Here is a 16,232-nt window from a genome sequence, read left to right on the forward strand (position 1 = left end):
GATTTTACCTTGAATGTCTGGATCCATGCATTGGCCAATTCGAGTACATTGGGTGGCTGTGTTGCCGATCTAGAATTTGATCAACTCGTCAGTAGGATTTGGACGATGATCAAGCATGTCAACTTGAGGATCTAATTCGGTAGTTGCTGTCAGGTTAACATGAGCTACCATGGTGGAATTGGATACTTCGGGTGGGGCTGTGACAGGGTGAATCTTCAAGCTCTCAGCATAAAACTTTCGTGTCACTTGTTGATTGGCTTTAACAGTCACTATATGGCCATTCATCCCCGGAAACTTCATGGAGAGATGAGGGGTAGACACAACCGCTCCAAGTTGATTTAAGGTGGGTCTCCCAATGAGTATATTATATGAAGTGACAGCATCCACTAGCAAGTATTTGACTAAGATACGTCTGGAATTTGTTGTTGTGCCAAAAGAGGTTAATAGTTCAATAAAACCACGAGTATGGACGCGCTCACCTGCGAAACCAACAAGGGGTTCCGAGTATGGTTGAATTAAACTATGTGGGAGATCAAGTTTCAGAAAGGTTGGCCAGTATAGCACATCAGCAGAGCTTTCTTGATCAATCAAGGTTTTATGAACTTCCCAGTTTGCAACTTCGACCGAGATGACCATGGGATCATCTTGGTTTAAGCTTATGCCTTCATAATCTTCATCAGTGAAAGTGATAGGAAGAGTTGGAGTTGTCGGCTTCGACTCAGCATTGTCACAATTATTGATGTTGTGGATAGTACGAAGATGGCGTTTTCGAGCCGAATTGGAACTTCCACCTCCAGCAAAACCTCCAGCTATGGTGTTGATCACACCACGTATGGTGTGTTCCTCAGGGGGTTTTTCAGTACGTTGTTGATCAGTGCTGTTGGAACTCGGTTTACCCTCTTGTCGTGGATTTGTATTGTTGTAACGATTGTTCTCGAAACGACTTTGGTAATCCTGGTATCGTCCTCCTTGATATCGTCCACGACCTCGTCCACGACCTCGTCCCCGACCGCGAAAGCCTCCGTGGGAAGTTTGACCCCGGTGAATATATTGTCCGAGTTGTCCTGCTTGAATAAGCTCTTCAATTCGGTCTTTAAGAGTCCAATATTCTTCCGTGGTGTGCCCGTGATTCCGGTGAAAACGGCAATGTTTGCTTTTATCAGCGTTGGGCGGATTGTGTGTCGGGGGAGGTAGAGATATCAAATCTGCATGGTTAGCCTCTTCCAAAATATTAACACGAGGGGCATTAAGAGGTGTATAAAAGTCAAACCTGGGACCACGCGTGTGGCGTGGTTTTTTTTATTTTTGGTCCGTAAAATAACTTTTAGATTTCTCTTTACCGCTACCGCTGGCTTCACCTTTGTTGGAGAGACTTTCTCGGATGGTGTTGCGGAATTCAGCGTGTTCCTCCATCTGAATATACCCTGCTGCACGGGCTCTAAGTTCGTCCATATTTGTTGGCTGATGTCTGCACAGACTATCCACAAAAGGTCCAGGTTTTAGAGCCATCAACATGGAATGGAGGGCGACTTCCGAGTTAAGATGACGGATCTTGATGGAGACATTGGCAAAGCGTTCCATAAAACATCTTAAGGATTCGTCATCTCGTTGCCTCAGGTTGGACAATGCCGCTGATGTTATCTGATGAGGCCAACTTGTAGCATATTGTGCTGAGAAAAGTCGTACCAGGGTGTCAAAGTTGTTCACAGAACGGGGTGGAAGTTGGGTATACCAACTAAGTGCTGCTTCTTTAAGTGAGGTTGGGAAGACACGACACATGATGGCGTCTTCATTCGTGTAAAGATTAACTTGAGTGACGTATGCATCAATATGCTTGTCAGGATCAGTTGTTCCATCATACCGTTCGATGTTCAGTGATTTCCATGCCGGTGGTAGGGGAACTTCCATGATGCCATCCACGAAGGGGTGGCGCCGAGAAGAATGATGGTCATACGTTGCCCGACTAGTATGAGTATGCGTAGAACGGTGAGTTCGGGAAGATTCTGAAATATAAGTAGGATTTGAAGTGGAATGATGCTCTTCGGTTGCCGTTGGAACATGGCTAGACCGAGGAGGAGGAGAATGGGAACGATGATGTTGTGCATGGGCGCGAAAGGCTGCATTTTATGCACGTAATTGTTGCAAGACATCTTCATCTTGTTTGCGCATGGTTTCCATCGCTGTTGCATGTTGTTGTTGCATCAACTCGATTTGCTCAAGTAATCGCCTCAAAGTGGCGTTTTCGTCCATGTTATTGGTTTGGCTCCGAGTTGACACCATAAGGTGGTCGGAGGGGAAATTTTACCAGGCCCTCCTTCTAGCGCCAAATGTTCTTACCGATATCACCGATATCAACTCGTCTTTTGGTATGGGATGCCTTCTTCCCCAGGTTCAATTCTCTTCGCGAGCTCCGATCTTTTTCTTGAGGTCCTCGGATGTACCTGCAAAAAGGACTCCGACGATCAAGTTAGTTTTTTTTTGTCCCATGTGATGTATTGCTTATATTATTACCTGTTGTTGTCCTCGTGTAACCGTGTAACTGTTGTTTGGTTATTGTCTGAAGGTTATTGGCGGTTAAGCCACGTCATCTCTGTGTGCCGAGGTGTATTACCAGTCTTCTTTCTCCGATGTTACACCTCGGCATTTCATATGTTTATTCTAATTTACACGAATGGTTATCTCGGTCAGAATTATCTAGTGAACTCGGTTAAGGTCGGCCTTAGCCAGGTTGGTACACCAACAAACCAAGAAAAGTAAATCTCAGTCATTTTACTATTGGAGAAATAGTACGTAAACACTTGCATGCATATCGGTTAGAAATTATCCGTAGAAAGTAATGATTAATTTTTTATGATTTGAACTTTAGATAATTTGGTTAAAGATTGTGTTAACTAGTGTTAATGTTGATCTTTTGTTACATATCTTAATTTGTACTGTGATGGTCTCCTATTGACCGATCCAATGCACATCGACAATACGCCGACCCGATACACTGATCCATCACGCTCAAGCTGAGAGGGCTTTGTACCGAGGTAGTCTCCCATTGGCCGACCCGAGGCACATCGGCAAAATGCCAAGCCCACCGATCAAGCTGTCTCTTGGATAAATGATAAATGTTGTACATCGACAAGGCCTGAAATTATACGTATAGCAACCTAGATATGGGGAGATTTGCTCGCTAACTCAGACAATCAGTAAGATCCCATGATCCGTGGGATAAGCAAGATAACGATCATAAACACCGAGAGTTACGAGCTCATAATAGGGCGTGATTTATGGGATTATAAAGAGGGGCGTGCGATTCGTGTCTGTAACGCTACACCATTATATACAGCAATGATTAGGTCTAAGTAGGGGTGGGTATACGGACCGGTCCGACCCGTTTAAGGCCCGGTCCGTAAAACCCGCGTTTTATACGAGCCGGATAAGTCCGGTCCGTAAAATAAATGGACTTATTTTTTAAGTCCGTATCCGGCCTGCCAAAATCCGCGGATAATGGACCGGTCCGCGGGCCTAAATAATGGTTCAAAAAATTAAATACACAACTTAATATTAAAATCATAATATTTAAAAATATTAAATGTGAAGTCCGCGGACTAGCCCGCGAGCCCACGGATTAAATCCGCCAAGTCCGCGGACTTAACGGGCCGGGCTCAAAAATTAGACATAATCATACGGATTTGAGAAAAACGAGTCCGTTATCCGCGAAATCCGCGGGCTTACGGACCGGTCCGCGGACCCGGGTCCATCTACCCACCCCTAGGTCTAAGAAAGGGGGTTACACTCATCAAATATTCTAGGTCAAGACTGTTGTCAAGTTCTTTTAGAATAGTGTCGCTAAGGGTTCTTTGGTGGCGGTCTCCAACACCGAAACATTTTGGCGCACACCGTGGGGCAGGTAAAACTGCATCCCACACCTTGGTTGCCTTACGTGATCGGATGGTCACGATGCCTAGGTTACTAAGGAGAAATGCGGGAGAAGTCGATAATGACATCTCCGATGGTGCCAATGATGAAGGTACTAGTGGGAATGAGGAAGCACGACGAAGAGCAGATGAAGCAAAGTGCCTACGTCGAGAAGACTTGGAGACACCAGATAATGATCCAACATTATAGGAGATCACAACTACATTAGAAACGTTAAGACAGGAAAATGAAGAAGCACGAAGGAGAGTAGAGGAATATGAGCGGTTGTAGCGAGAGGGTCAAGAGCTTTGACAAAGATTACAAGGGGGTCATCCCCCATAGGACGACTCAATGATAATCTATGTCACGGTGACAAGCAGAAATGTCAAAAGGGTGTTGGTGGATTAAGGCAGCTTGATAAACGTCCTATGGGATGCATTTGTTGGTTTGGGAATTCCATCAGACCACCTCCAAACCTTTTAATGGTGTGCTGATAGGCTTTACAAGGGATAAAGTGGAAATAAGGGGTTACGTGGAGTTAAAAAACAACCTTTGACATTAGAGAGTCAATGAAAACTATCAAGGTAAGGTACTTAATTCTTTGTCTTCTTACAACATATTGCTTGGTCGACCTTCCTTGAACAGGTTAAAAGCAGTAGTATCAACCACACATCTTAATATGAAATACCCGTTAGAAAGAAGAGGCATAGGTATGATCGAGGTCAGCCAAAAGGCGTCAAGGAGATGCCATGAGGATACCAGGTATAGTTTCTAAACCTTGATATGATGGAGGACACCCACAAGAAAGCACAACCACATCAAACCTCAATTAAACTCTCTCTAAAATGGATTAGCCCTTATAGAGTCACACAAGTCATCGGTAACAGATCTTATAAGCTTTAGACTTTAGATGACAGAACAATTCCCCGAATTAGGAATGAGATAAACTTGAAATTTTACCATAGTTAATTTCTCATGTATTTGTTGCACTCTTTATTTTACGCTATTTTTTATGTATGTTTCATAATGGGCACACTCAATTAAATCCAAAAATGTGTGGCACAAGACCTTGGTGTAAAGAACACTTTGAGGTTGAAATTTAGAAGACCCGAATCTTAGTGTGAAGAGTACTTTTAGGTTGGAATGTTGATGATCTAGACCTTGGTGTGAAGAGCACTTTAAGGTCATAATTTTGATGATAACGACCTTGGTGTGAAGAGCACTTTAAGGTCAAAATTTTGACAATCTAGACCTTGGTGTGAAGAGCACTTTAAGGTCAAAATTTTGACAATCTAGACCTTGGTGTGAAGATCACTTTAAGGTCAAAATTTAGACGATCCAGAACTTAGTGTGAAGAGTACTTTTAGGTCGGAATGTTGATGATCTAGACCTTAGTGTGAAGAGCACTTTAAGGTCATAATTTTAATGATAACGACCTTGGTGTGAAGAGCACTTTAAGGTCAAAAATTTGACGATCTAGACCTTGGTGTGAAGAGCACTTTAAGGTCAAAATTTAGACGATCCAAACCTTAGTGTGAAGAGCACTTTTAGGCCGGAATGTTGATGATTTAGACCTTGGTGTGAAGAGCACTTTAAGGTCAAAATTTCGACGATCAAGATCTTAGTGCGAAGAGCACTTTAAGGTCAGAATTTTGACGATCTAGACCTTGGTATGAAGAGCACTTTAAGGTCATAATTTTGACGATCTAGACCTTGGTGTGAAGAACACTTTAAGGTCATAATTTTTATGATAACGACCTTGGTGTGAAGAGCACTTTAAGGTCAAAAAATTTTGACGATTTAGACCTTGGTGCGAAGACCACTTTAAGGTCAAAATTTAGACGATCATAACCTTAGTGTGAAGAGCACTTTAAGGTCAAAATTTTGACAATCAAGACCTTGGTGTGAAGATCACTCTTAGGTCGAAATTTTGACGATATAAACTTAGGTGTGAATAGCACTTTAAGGTCATAATTTTGATGATAATGACCTTGGTGCAAAGAGCACTTTAAGGTCAGAATTTCGATGAACCAGACCTTGGTGCAAAGAGCATTTTGAGGCCAAATTTCATAAGGCCTTAACCTTATAAGGTTAGAATTTAGAAGGTTTTAGTGCGCAAAACACTTTAAGAGTGGAGTTTTGGTGACATAGACCTTGGTGCGAAGAGCACTCTAAGGTCAAAATTTTAATGACCCGACCCTCAGCATAAAGAGCATCTAAAACTCACAAATTATAAGAGTTTTGAGGACTCTAACCTTGGCGTAACGAGCGTTTTAAGGTCAAAAATCATACAACTACTAATCTTTGCATAACGAACGTCTTTGAGGCTAGAATTTACGTGACCAAAAATTTTAATATGAAGAACGTCTTACGCTTATAATTTACATGATCGCGATCCCACTTCAGGTCGGAATTCGAATAACCACAAACCATTGTTATGAAGAATCTCTCAAGGTATTTTATCGAATTAACTCGGGCATAGTGATCAACATAAATCAAGCCAAACATCTACATAAAAATTGACTCAATACCAATATAACGCCATTTAAATCTCGTCGTGAGTGGAAAAATATCTTGGACTTAATGCCGTGATCTTGTCAAAAATAATATACCAATACAATGGCAATCTAAGAATATGAAGAAAATACAAACAAAAACCAGCAATGAGCTACTATGCAACCAATCACACATCCCAAAATGGTTTAATCGTCAAAGACACGTAGTACACCAAATCCGACAATGTCACTTCAATTGTATTTGCTCGTAACCACGTTGTGCCACCTAAACCCAATCATCATATTGAACATTCGTGATGGCATTGGCAAGCACAATCTGAGCGATATTTAGCCAATTTAAAATTGCTAATTCCAAAATTCATATTTCTACCTTCGGTCCTCTAAAACCCGACCAACGCATATAAAACTCTAATGAACTATCCACGCTGTGATCATTGGAATGCTCTCGAAAACTCTATCAGACTGTAATACATAGGTCCAAGCTCACATAGATGAACGTTCCCACTACATATATGCACACAAAGAAGAATACGCAGACACTGAGAGAAAAAGTATCCAAGTATAACTTAATGAATAATAAAGTTTAACATTGGAAACATAAATGTTCAAAAGGAAAGTACCCGCACCAAATTCCTCTAATCAACATCGAAATTTCTCATTGTGAAGCTAATGATCTCAAAATATCAATTACGCATTACTTAATCTTCTTCAGGTGGGTCGACCAATTTTCCATCCATGATCTATTTAAAGTATCCAACTTCCTCAAGATTAATTCCCACATGCAACACTTTTACTTGAGCAATAGCTGCCTCAAAACCCGTGATGAATTTTTCCACTACATCAACTTTTGCAGCTTTGAAAAGACTATCAATTTTTTCTAATTCCACCTTACTTGTAGAAGATTTGTGCAGCCTCCATGGATTTGTCTCGAGATAACTTCAGTTCTTCAATCTCTTTTTTCATTTTCGCTTCAGTTTCGACCCATACTTTCTTTTCTTGTTCTAGCTCCCTACGCTTTTCTAGAGTGTTGTCCCTCTTGGTTGTCGTCCATTTCATGTCAGATTTACTCTTCTTTTGGGCCTCTTTAAGGGAACTTATCTTTATAGAGTATTGCTTTATTTCTTTGGCCATCCCCCTGACTTTGTCCTCTGTTACCACGGACAGCTAGCACGGATAATCGATTTGTCAATGATTCGATTCCTTTAACCACACTAAACACACTTAATTTCTCCAGACTAGTTTTATCTTCCTCTAACATGTCTGTTTCTCGGATATGACCTGAATGATTAAACTTCGCATCCCAAAAGGATTTAGCAAGCCCTTTCACGGTCCCATGGTCTATAGGATCCCAATCATACCCCATGCATACTGTTACAGAATGCTTAGTTGATTGCACCTCATGCTCGGGCACCTCCTCCTTCTCCTCGTCTTGAGTCTCAATATGGTCAAGATCTACTACGGGTGCTCCGTTTCCTTCCTCCCTTTGGAATTTTCTTGGTGGCTCCAATTCAACGTGCCTCGTTTCAACTAGGGGTGGGCAAAACGAACTGAACTGAACTGAACTTATAAAAACTATACTGAACTTAAAAGTAGTTCATATGAACTGAACTATACTAAATATTAGTTCAGACGAACTGAACTGAACTATTTTTTTGTGTCATTGAACTGAACTGAACTATACTATAAAAACTTGAACTGAACTGCAATTTAAACTGCACTAAACTATTACGATATTTTGAATTGAACAATTTTGACTCATTAATCTATCAAAATAGGACACATTTACCAACTTTACTTTATTTTCTATTTTATTTAAATTTTTCAAAGGAAAAAATATATAAAATTAAGTCAAACAAACTCAGTGAATTTTAAGCCTAAAAATAAATAGTTCAACATAGCTCAATTGATCCGTTAAGTTCGACAAAATTGATACAATTTTTTTTCAAATCACTTTTTTTTCTAAAGTTTTGGTTATTAGACTATCGAGCTAATCCATTAAGACATAACATGTTAAACACATTTAATTTTTATTCTTTTATAAAATAGTTCAATTTTTATAATTCAGTTCAGTTTTTATAGTTCAGTACAGTTCAACTTTACAACAGTTCAGTTCAGTTCAGTTTCTTTTAAACAGTTCAGTTCAGTTTTTTTACAAATAGTTCAGTTTTTTATAGTACAGTTCACTACTAGTTCAGTTCAGTTCAGTTCAATTTAGTTTTTTTTTGCCCACCCCTAGTTCCAACCTTCGCATGGTTCCCTTCGATAACATTAGTTGAGGAATTCCCAGCACCAGAGGCTTTTGATGCCTTTTGTTGCTTATTGATTTTCGCAAATTCTCGAGGAGACAAGCTTGTCATATTACCTACAACCACAAAACACCAAAGTTAGTTGGTCTCAGTCAATTTTTGGAACATTCACGAAAATATTTCATGATATATCTATATAAATTTTTAACTCTAATGGCCTATTTTCTAGATCTAGTAGTTTTCTGACACTAAATATTGTATCTAACTTCTCCAACTTTTCCACATCAATCTTATCAATTTTTGATAACTGCTCAATCTTTAATCTCCCATACGATATGGGCGTCGGAGACCAATACTTAGGAAAACCATCAAGTAATGTCAGGTTCTCCTTTGTACACCTTATACGAAAGTAACTTCCCTTCAAATCTCTGTAAGAGAACTGATACAAACTCAACAACCCTCGTTTTGGCACCCCATTAACAGCGACCCAACTTGTCCTCTTATTCGGTCGGTACTCAAAAAAGTAAAAGAACTTGACAACAGTCTTGACCTAGAACATTTGATGAGTGTAACCTCTTATTTCCACTTCATCCCTTGTAAAGCCTATCAGCACACCATTAAAAGGTTGGAGGCGGTCTGATGGAATTCCCAAACCAACAAATGCATCTCATAATAGGACGTTTGTCAAGCTGCCTTAATCTACCAACACCCTTTTGACATTTTTGCTTGTCACCGTGACATAGATTATCATTGAGTCGTTCTATGGGGGATGACCCCCTTGTAATCTTTGTCAAAGCTCTTGATCCTCTCGCTGCAACCGCCCATATTCCTCTACTCTCCTTCATGCTTCTTCATTTTCCTGTCTTAACGTTTCTAATGTAGTTGTGATGTCCTATAATGTTGGATCATTATTTGGTGTCTCCAAGTCTTCTCGACGTAGGCACTTTGCTTCATCTGCTCTTCGCCATGCTTCCTCATTCTCATGTCGTAGGGTTTCGGTGTTGGAAACCGCCGTCGAAGAACCCTTAGCGACACTGTGCTAAAAGAACTTAACAGCAGTCTTGACCTAGATCATATGATGAGTGTAACCCCCTTTCTTAGACTTAATCGTTACTATATATAATGGTGTAGCGTTACGGACACGAATCGCACGCTTGTCTTTATGATCCTATAAATCACGCCTTATTATGAGCTCGTAACTCTCGGTGTTTATGACCGTTATCTTTCTCATCGCACGGATTGTGAGATCTTATTGATTGTCTGAGCGAGCGAGCGAATCTCCCCATATATGGGTCCCTATACGTATAATTTCAGGACTTGTCGATGGACAACATTTCTCATTTATCCAAGAGACAGCTTGGTCGGTGGGCTTGGCATTTTACCGATGTGCCTCGGGTCAGTCGATGGGAGACCGCCTCGGTACAAAGCCCTCTCAGCTTGAGCGTGATGGATCGGTGTATCGGGTCGGCATATTGTCGATGTAAATTTGGTCGGTCAATAGGAGACCATCACGGTACATAGCCCATGCTCGAGCACTAAGGTGTGAAGAGCATGTTGAATCGACATTTTGCCAACCTACTTTGAGTCGTCTCATGGGAGACCATCACGGTACATAACCTTCCATACTCGAGCACTAAGGTGCGAAGAGCATGTTGGATCAGCATTTTGCCAACCTACTTTGGGTTGTCTCGTGGGAGACCATCACGGTACATGGCCCTCCATGCTCGAGCACTAAGGTGCGAAGAGTATGTTAGATCGACATTTTGACAACCTCCTTTGGATCGTCTCATGAGAGACCATCATGATACATAATTTTATTTTTCTCATTTTATAAGATTTAGTATCTATGGATATTTTTCCTTACTTTAGGCGGTTGTGCGACCTATAACTCCAACCGAAGCATATGCGAAAGAAAAATAAAATTATAGCGATAAAAAAAAAATCATGTATAAGAATGTAAACAATTCCACTTGTATAAATTTGATGAAAAAAAAGTGGGAATTTCAAAACCTAGTTCGTTAGTGACTTGATCTGTGGCATAGGGGGGGTCAAGTGGTCAACTGTGAAGAGTGATCATGACATGAGAGTGGAGTGGTGATGACGGGGGAGTGAGGACTAATGCGTGCTAAACCTCGTCTGTTCCGTTCTATATATTCATGAAGAGATGCGAGAATGTGAATTGATTCGTGTGCCAAATGGTGCCCCTCCTCCTTGTCTTTTTTAAGAAAAAAAAAACAAACTTCAAAAAGTTTGGATACCTAACGCCTTTTTATTAATCTTTTCATATTTAAAAAATAGGTTATCACAATTTTTTTTACCATAAATTACTTTTATATTGTTATTTAATTATAAACTATCATGCATGATAAATTTATTTATTTTTATAATAATTAATTAAAGGTCATAATTAGTTTATAAGTTAACATAATTACTCATACGTTATAGAAATGATTTATATAGTAGAAAATTTCATGTTGACCCCCTCATGAGTAAAAATCATTCGACTCAACAACAATCACATTACGTAACTCAATAAATTAGGAATACTACCTACAAAATAAGAATTCAACAAAAATGTTAAGTTGATATGGTCTTTTATTTAATGTTTATATATATATATATATATATATATATATATATATATATTATTTAATGGTACACAATATTATTAATATAATTTGACAATAAATCGAGTTGATATAGTTTTGTCCCTAATTTATCAAATTTTGATGAATTAGATTCATGTTATAGCAAATGATCCTAATATATTTTCAAATTCTTTAAAGATAAAGATAGACTCGTCCGATGCTTACTTAAATAGTTATATTCATAATAAATTTTTATTTTGACTTGTGCTAAATTGTTCATCAAAACAACATGCGTATGTTATAAAACAGAAAATTAATATAAAGTTGATTAACACAAGTTATACGTGTTATTTTTTATCTTTATTAAAGTGATATACCTCAATTGATTGAATAGAGTGTGTGATATCAAAATTAGTTCTTACACATAAAAAAAAAAAAAAAAAATATATATATATATATATATATATATATTTTATTTATTTTTTTTTTTTTCAAGAGAATTGTTTGATTTAGGTTAAAGACCACAACCCAATCCATTAAACTAGCTCATCTCAACACAAGATGCAATTAGACCAAAAGCACCTCATGATAGGTAATTATAATGAAGTCCAACCAAAGAAACCATATCTAGATAGATCATATTTCAAAATACTCCAAAACACATGCATATCTCCTAAAGAGAGGCCTTGTGTTGCACCATCAATGTTATCAAGTATCAATTACGATTTTCATTATTGTTACTAGAATCTATAAGTGTTTGATCATGAATGTTAATTTTCTCTCATTCATTCTCATGATGAGAGCACCTACAACTTCAACACTTAAGTGAGAAGTGATCTCATAAGTGAATGTTAAAAATTATACATGTGTCTTTTATAAAAAAATTCTAAATTAACAAGATATTTGTCACATTCTATATTTCTTATAAAAGATGGTTGGTTATTACTATCAGTTTGTGATGTTGAAAAATTTAAATTGTTTAACCTTATAATAATCAACTAATGTGTACGTCCTTTACTTGCTCTAGATTATATTATGATTTGTATTAGTTAAATAAGATTGAAATATGACTTACATTCTAAATTACATCTTGACCTTGCTGATTTATTCTCAACTTATGTAACGTACATAATTATCATTTTATTTAAATTTTTAAGTAAGAGTCAAAAAGTATATGTAGGTGATCCAATACAACCATTAATCTTGGTAGCATATGAAGATAGAACAACCATGAGAACATCTTTGGGTTTGGTCAAAGTATAACTTAAGAACAACAAATTGTCGTATATGTTTTAACAGAAAATAACTATCGATTAATATATAAAATAAACCAATTATAAACATTCTTCTGATTTTGTATGGTTTATTTTCGTGAAATTAATTATTTTCCTTGTACATATGCATGTATAGTACAGAAGATATTTTTATCAATGACTTCATTCCAAGTTTGAAAGAAGAACCACTTGCTACTTCGGTTGGCTAGTTCGCCGCACACGACTTGTTCAATGCGTAGCATGCAAACAACATATAATTTCCATATACAGTTATAATTCTTAATTAAACAAGTGCACGTTAGCCACGTGAGGGAAAAACATTGTGCCAACATGTAACCACATATTTCGAAAGCAGCAAGAGCATTATAGCTGATAAGGTGTAGATAAATATTTTTTTTTCCTAAAGTTGTAGATAATTATTTTTTCTCTTAATTCGATAACATATTCTTAACAAAACGTTATCCACCCTAAATATTAAATCACAATAGCTGTCTTTCAATAAGTGTTTTTACAACTTATTATTCAATTAAAGCATTTTTATCTTTTGTTTCTTAAATGGAGTATTTTTCGAGAATTTTTTTTCTTCATAATCTCCTATACTTAACAGTGTATCATTTTCATCTGCCGATGAAAAAAAATATTATCATTTTCATTTTTAAAAATCAAATTTAATATTATTTTAAAAGAAATTATCAATAATATATTTTTTCCATATCTCACTGTATATATATATATATGAAAATGATTATATTGAATTAGAGTATTTTTAGAAATACTTTTTGATGATAACATTTTTTTTATTGATATAAAAAATTATAACAACAATAACCAATCCTTGTATATTGAACGAATTTGTGAGAATGTTTTTAAAGAGATTTTTCTTCAATGAGAAAGTTTGTAAAAATTCTTTTAAATTCTTATTTAATTAGATTATTATTTATTATAATTATTTATAAATTAAAATTTAATATTTAAAAAATAAATTATCAATAAATAAAGATGATCTTGTGCTATAACATAAATTATTTATCATAAATTTAAATATTTAAAATATTTTTTTTTACAATTTTTAAATATAATTTATATATTTAAACATAGTATTTATTTGTATAAATTTTAGTTATATATAATAAATATTTAACTTATACATCACACGTGCCAAAATACTTATCAATTCTTATATATTAAATATGAATCATTAACTTATATGAAAGTATTTTTAAAAGCTTTTCTTTGATGATAGGATTTTAATTTTTTATCTATTTAATTTAATTTTTTACTTATCATAATTATTTAAAATTAAATTTTAACTAAAATAAAGTATCATAAAAAAAAATATCATGTTGTAACATAAATTATTTATAAAAAATCTAGAATATAATTTATATTTTTGAAACTTATATTTATACAAATTTTAAATATAATTTATATATTCAAATATAATATTTACTTATATATAATTTATTATAAATTTTAGTTATATATATATATTAAATATATTTTAGAAACTAAAATACTAATAAAAAATAAAGATTAAACCTGAATCATCGTATATTTACCCTAACTCTTCTCCCGACGATGATAACGTTTTTGAAAAATTATTCTTAACTCCTGATATCTTTTAGTTTACCATCGTTGTTGTTATTTTTAAATTAAATTTTAATATTTTTTTAAAAGAATTATCGGTAGTTAAAAATTATTCTGTATCATAAGATAAATTAGTTACCAAAAAAACAAAATATAATTCCTATAGCAACACTATTTTTTATTATGATATAATTTTTATATAAAAAATTTATAAATTATAATTTTTATTAGATAAAATAAAAATTTATCATATTCAATACACTAGTTAATATTAAAAAGAAATCCCTTCTAATAGTGTGTTTGGATGAAGAATTTAAATGGAGTAATTTATTTATTAGAATAATTTTAAATTCTTTCAGATAAAATATCTTGTTTGGATGAAAAATTTATAAAGAATTTGAAATTCAAGCATTTGTAAAATTTCTTGAAATAGTAAAATTTCAAATTCTCCCAAAAAAGTAAAAATTTGGAATTCCTCATTTTTTTTCTTATTTCACTAATATATTTTATCTTATTTATTATCTCTTCATGTTTTTAATTATTGAATATTCAAAAATATTTTTAAAATTATTAAATATTATCTAATATTAATTTTTAAAATTATTAAATATTTAAAAAAAATTAGCTAATATTTATTTTTATAAAATTTAATTTTAAAATGTCAACATATAAATATATTTCTAAAATTAATTTTATCATGGTGGAATCAAATTTTTATATTCAACCCAACAATTTAAAATTCAAGAAATTTGAATTGACTTATCTAAACAAAATATTTTAAGAATGATAGAAATTAAAAACAAAGTAATTCAAATATCAAAAATTTAAAATTTATTAAATCTGTAAAATTCCTTGAATTTGTAAAATTCTTGATCGAAAGATATATATGTAACTAGGTTTTGTTTATCAGAATAACAAAATGTTAAGATGCTTTTGTCCAAATTATACCAAGTCAAGGAGGCAGTTCAACAACCGCGAATCCTCTTACTTTCAAAGTTTGCACTGATTTGAAGCATTCGATAATGATTAATTAATTATCAAACAACAAAAAGCCTCCAACAATTGGTTTATTTGTTTAAATCAGTCAAAGTCATTGACTTTGTCTCAAACAGCCTATAAATACCAATCTCACACCCAAAGGTTACCATCACACATAAAATATTCACATTCACATCTGAGTTTCAAGTTTTCATAATCTTCTTTCGCCTCTTTCACTACCTTAGTTAATTACGTTCCATAAAGATTCTACGTGTGGCCATGAAGAGACTGCGAGAAGGAGTAGCGAACATAGATTTGGGAAATTGTCTAATGCTCCTGGCTCAGTCTCAGCCCAGAGAAAGCAAGCCCCAGAAACTTTTGGGCCCGGTTGAATTTGAGTGCAGGACCTGCAACCGCAAATTCTCTTCGTTCCAAGCCCTCGGTGGGCACAGGGCCAGCCACAAGAAGCCCAAACTAGAGGGGAAGATTCTGAGGTTGGGGAACAAGCCCAAAACGCACGACTGCTCCATTTGCGGTCAGCGATTCTCTTTGGGCCAGGCATTGGGAGGACACATGAAGAGGCACAGAGTTGCCAACAATGAAGGCGACATTTCTTCGATCAATGAGGCTGAGGTTGTTGCAAAAGTACCGGTTGTTAAAAGGTCCAATAGTACGAGAGTTTTGTGCTTGGACTTGAACTTGACTCCTCTTCAGAATGACCTCAACTTGTTGTTTGGAGACAAGGCACCCATACTTGTTGATTTATTCACATGATCATCGTAACTTCCATTTGTTTCAACTGCTTCATTATTATTGCTCTTTCTTTACTCTTTTTTTTTTTTAACACTTTTATTCTTTAAATTCTTTCATGTAACTATTTTTTTTAATATACGATTATCTGATATTGTTTAGTGAATGTTTAAAGATGTTTCAATAGAGTCGAGAGTAATCACCATGTGAAGTACTGTTGACGATGGAAGAACCTTTCATATTAATCAATAGTTATATTGGATGTTTAACATACAGAGAATTACTAGCTAGAAGAATAAAATATTTTGATTACAAAATCCGGCAAATAAAGAGTATCTTTCAGTTTTTTTACCCGATCAAGAATTCTGCATCCTTAGATTGAGTATC

General features: G+C 35.4%; 1 protein-coding gene across 1 annotated transcript; it reads left to right on the top strand.

The window, feature by feature from the left end:
* Positions 1 to 15,374: 15,374 nt before the first annotated feature.
* On the top strand, positions 15,375 to 15,869 carry LOC109791744 (zinc finger protein ZAT11). The gene has a single exon (XM_020351085.3). The coding sequence runs from the start codon at positions 15,375 to 15,377 to the stop codon at positions 15,867 to 15,869; it is 495 nt and encodes a 164-aa protein (XP_020206674.1).
* The last annotated feature ends 363 nt before the right edge of the window (positions 15,870 to 16,232 follow it).

The sequence above is a fragment of the Cajanus cajan genome, chromosome 7, assembly GCF_000230855.2.
Source record: "Cajanus cajan strain Asha chromosome 7, NIPB_CcT2T_4, whole genome shotgun sequence".
Lineage (NCBI taxonomy): Eukaryota > Viridiplantae > Streptophyta > Magnoliopsida > Fabales > Fabaceae > Cajanus > Cajanus cajan.

Bases quoted from the DNA above. Each gene is read 5' to 3' on its own strand.
- LOC109791744 (XM_020351085.3), top strand. From the start codon at position 15,375: ATGAAGAGACTGCGAGAAGGAGTAGCGAACATAGATTTGGGAAATTGT.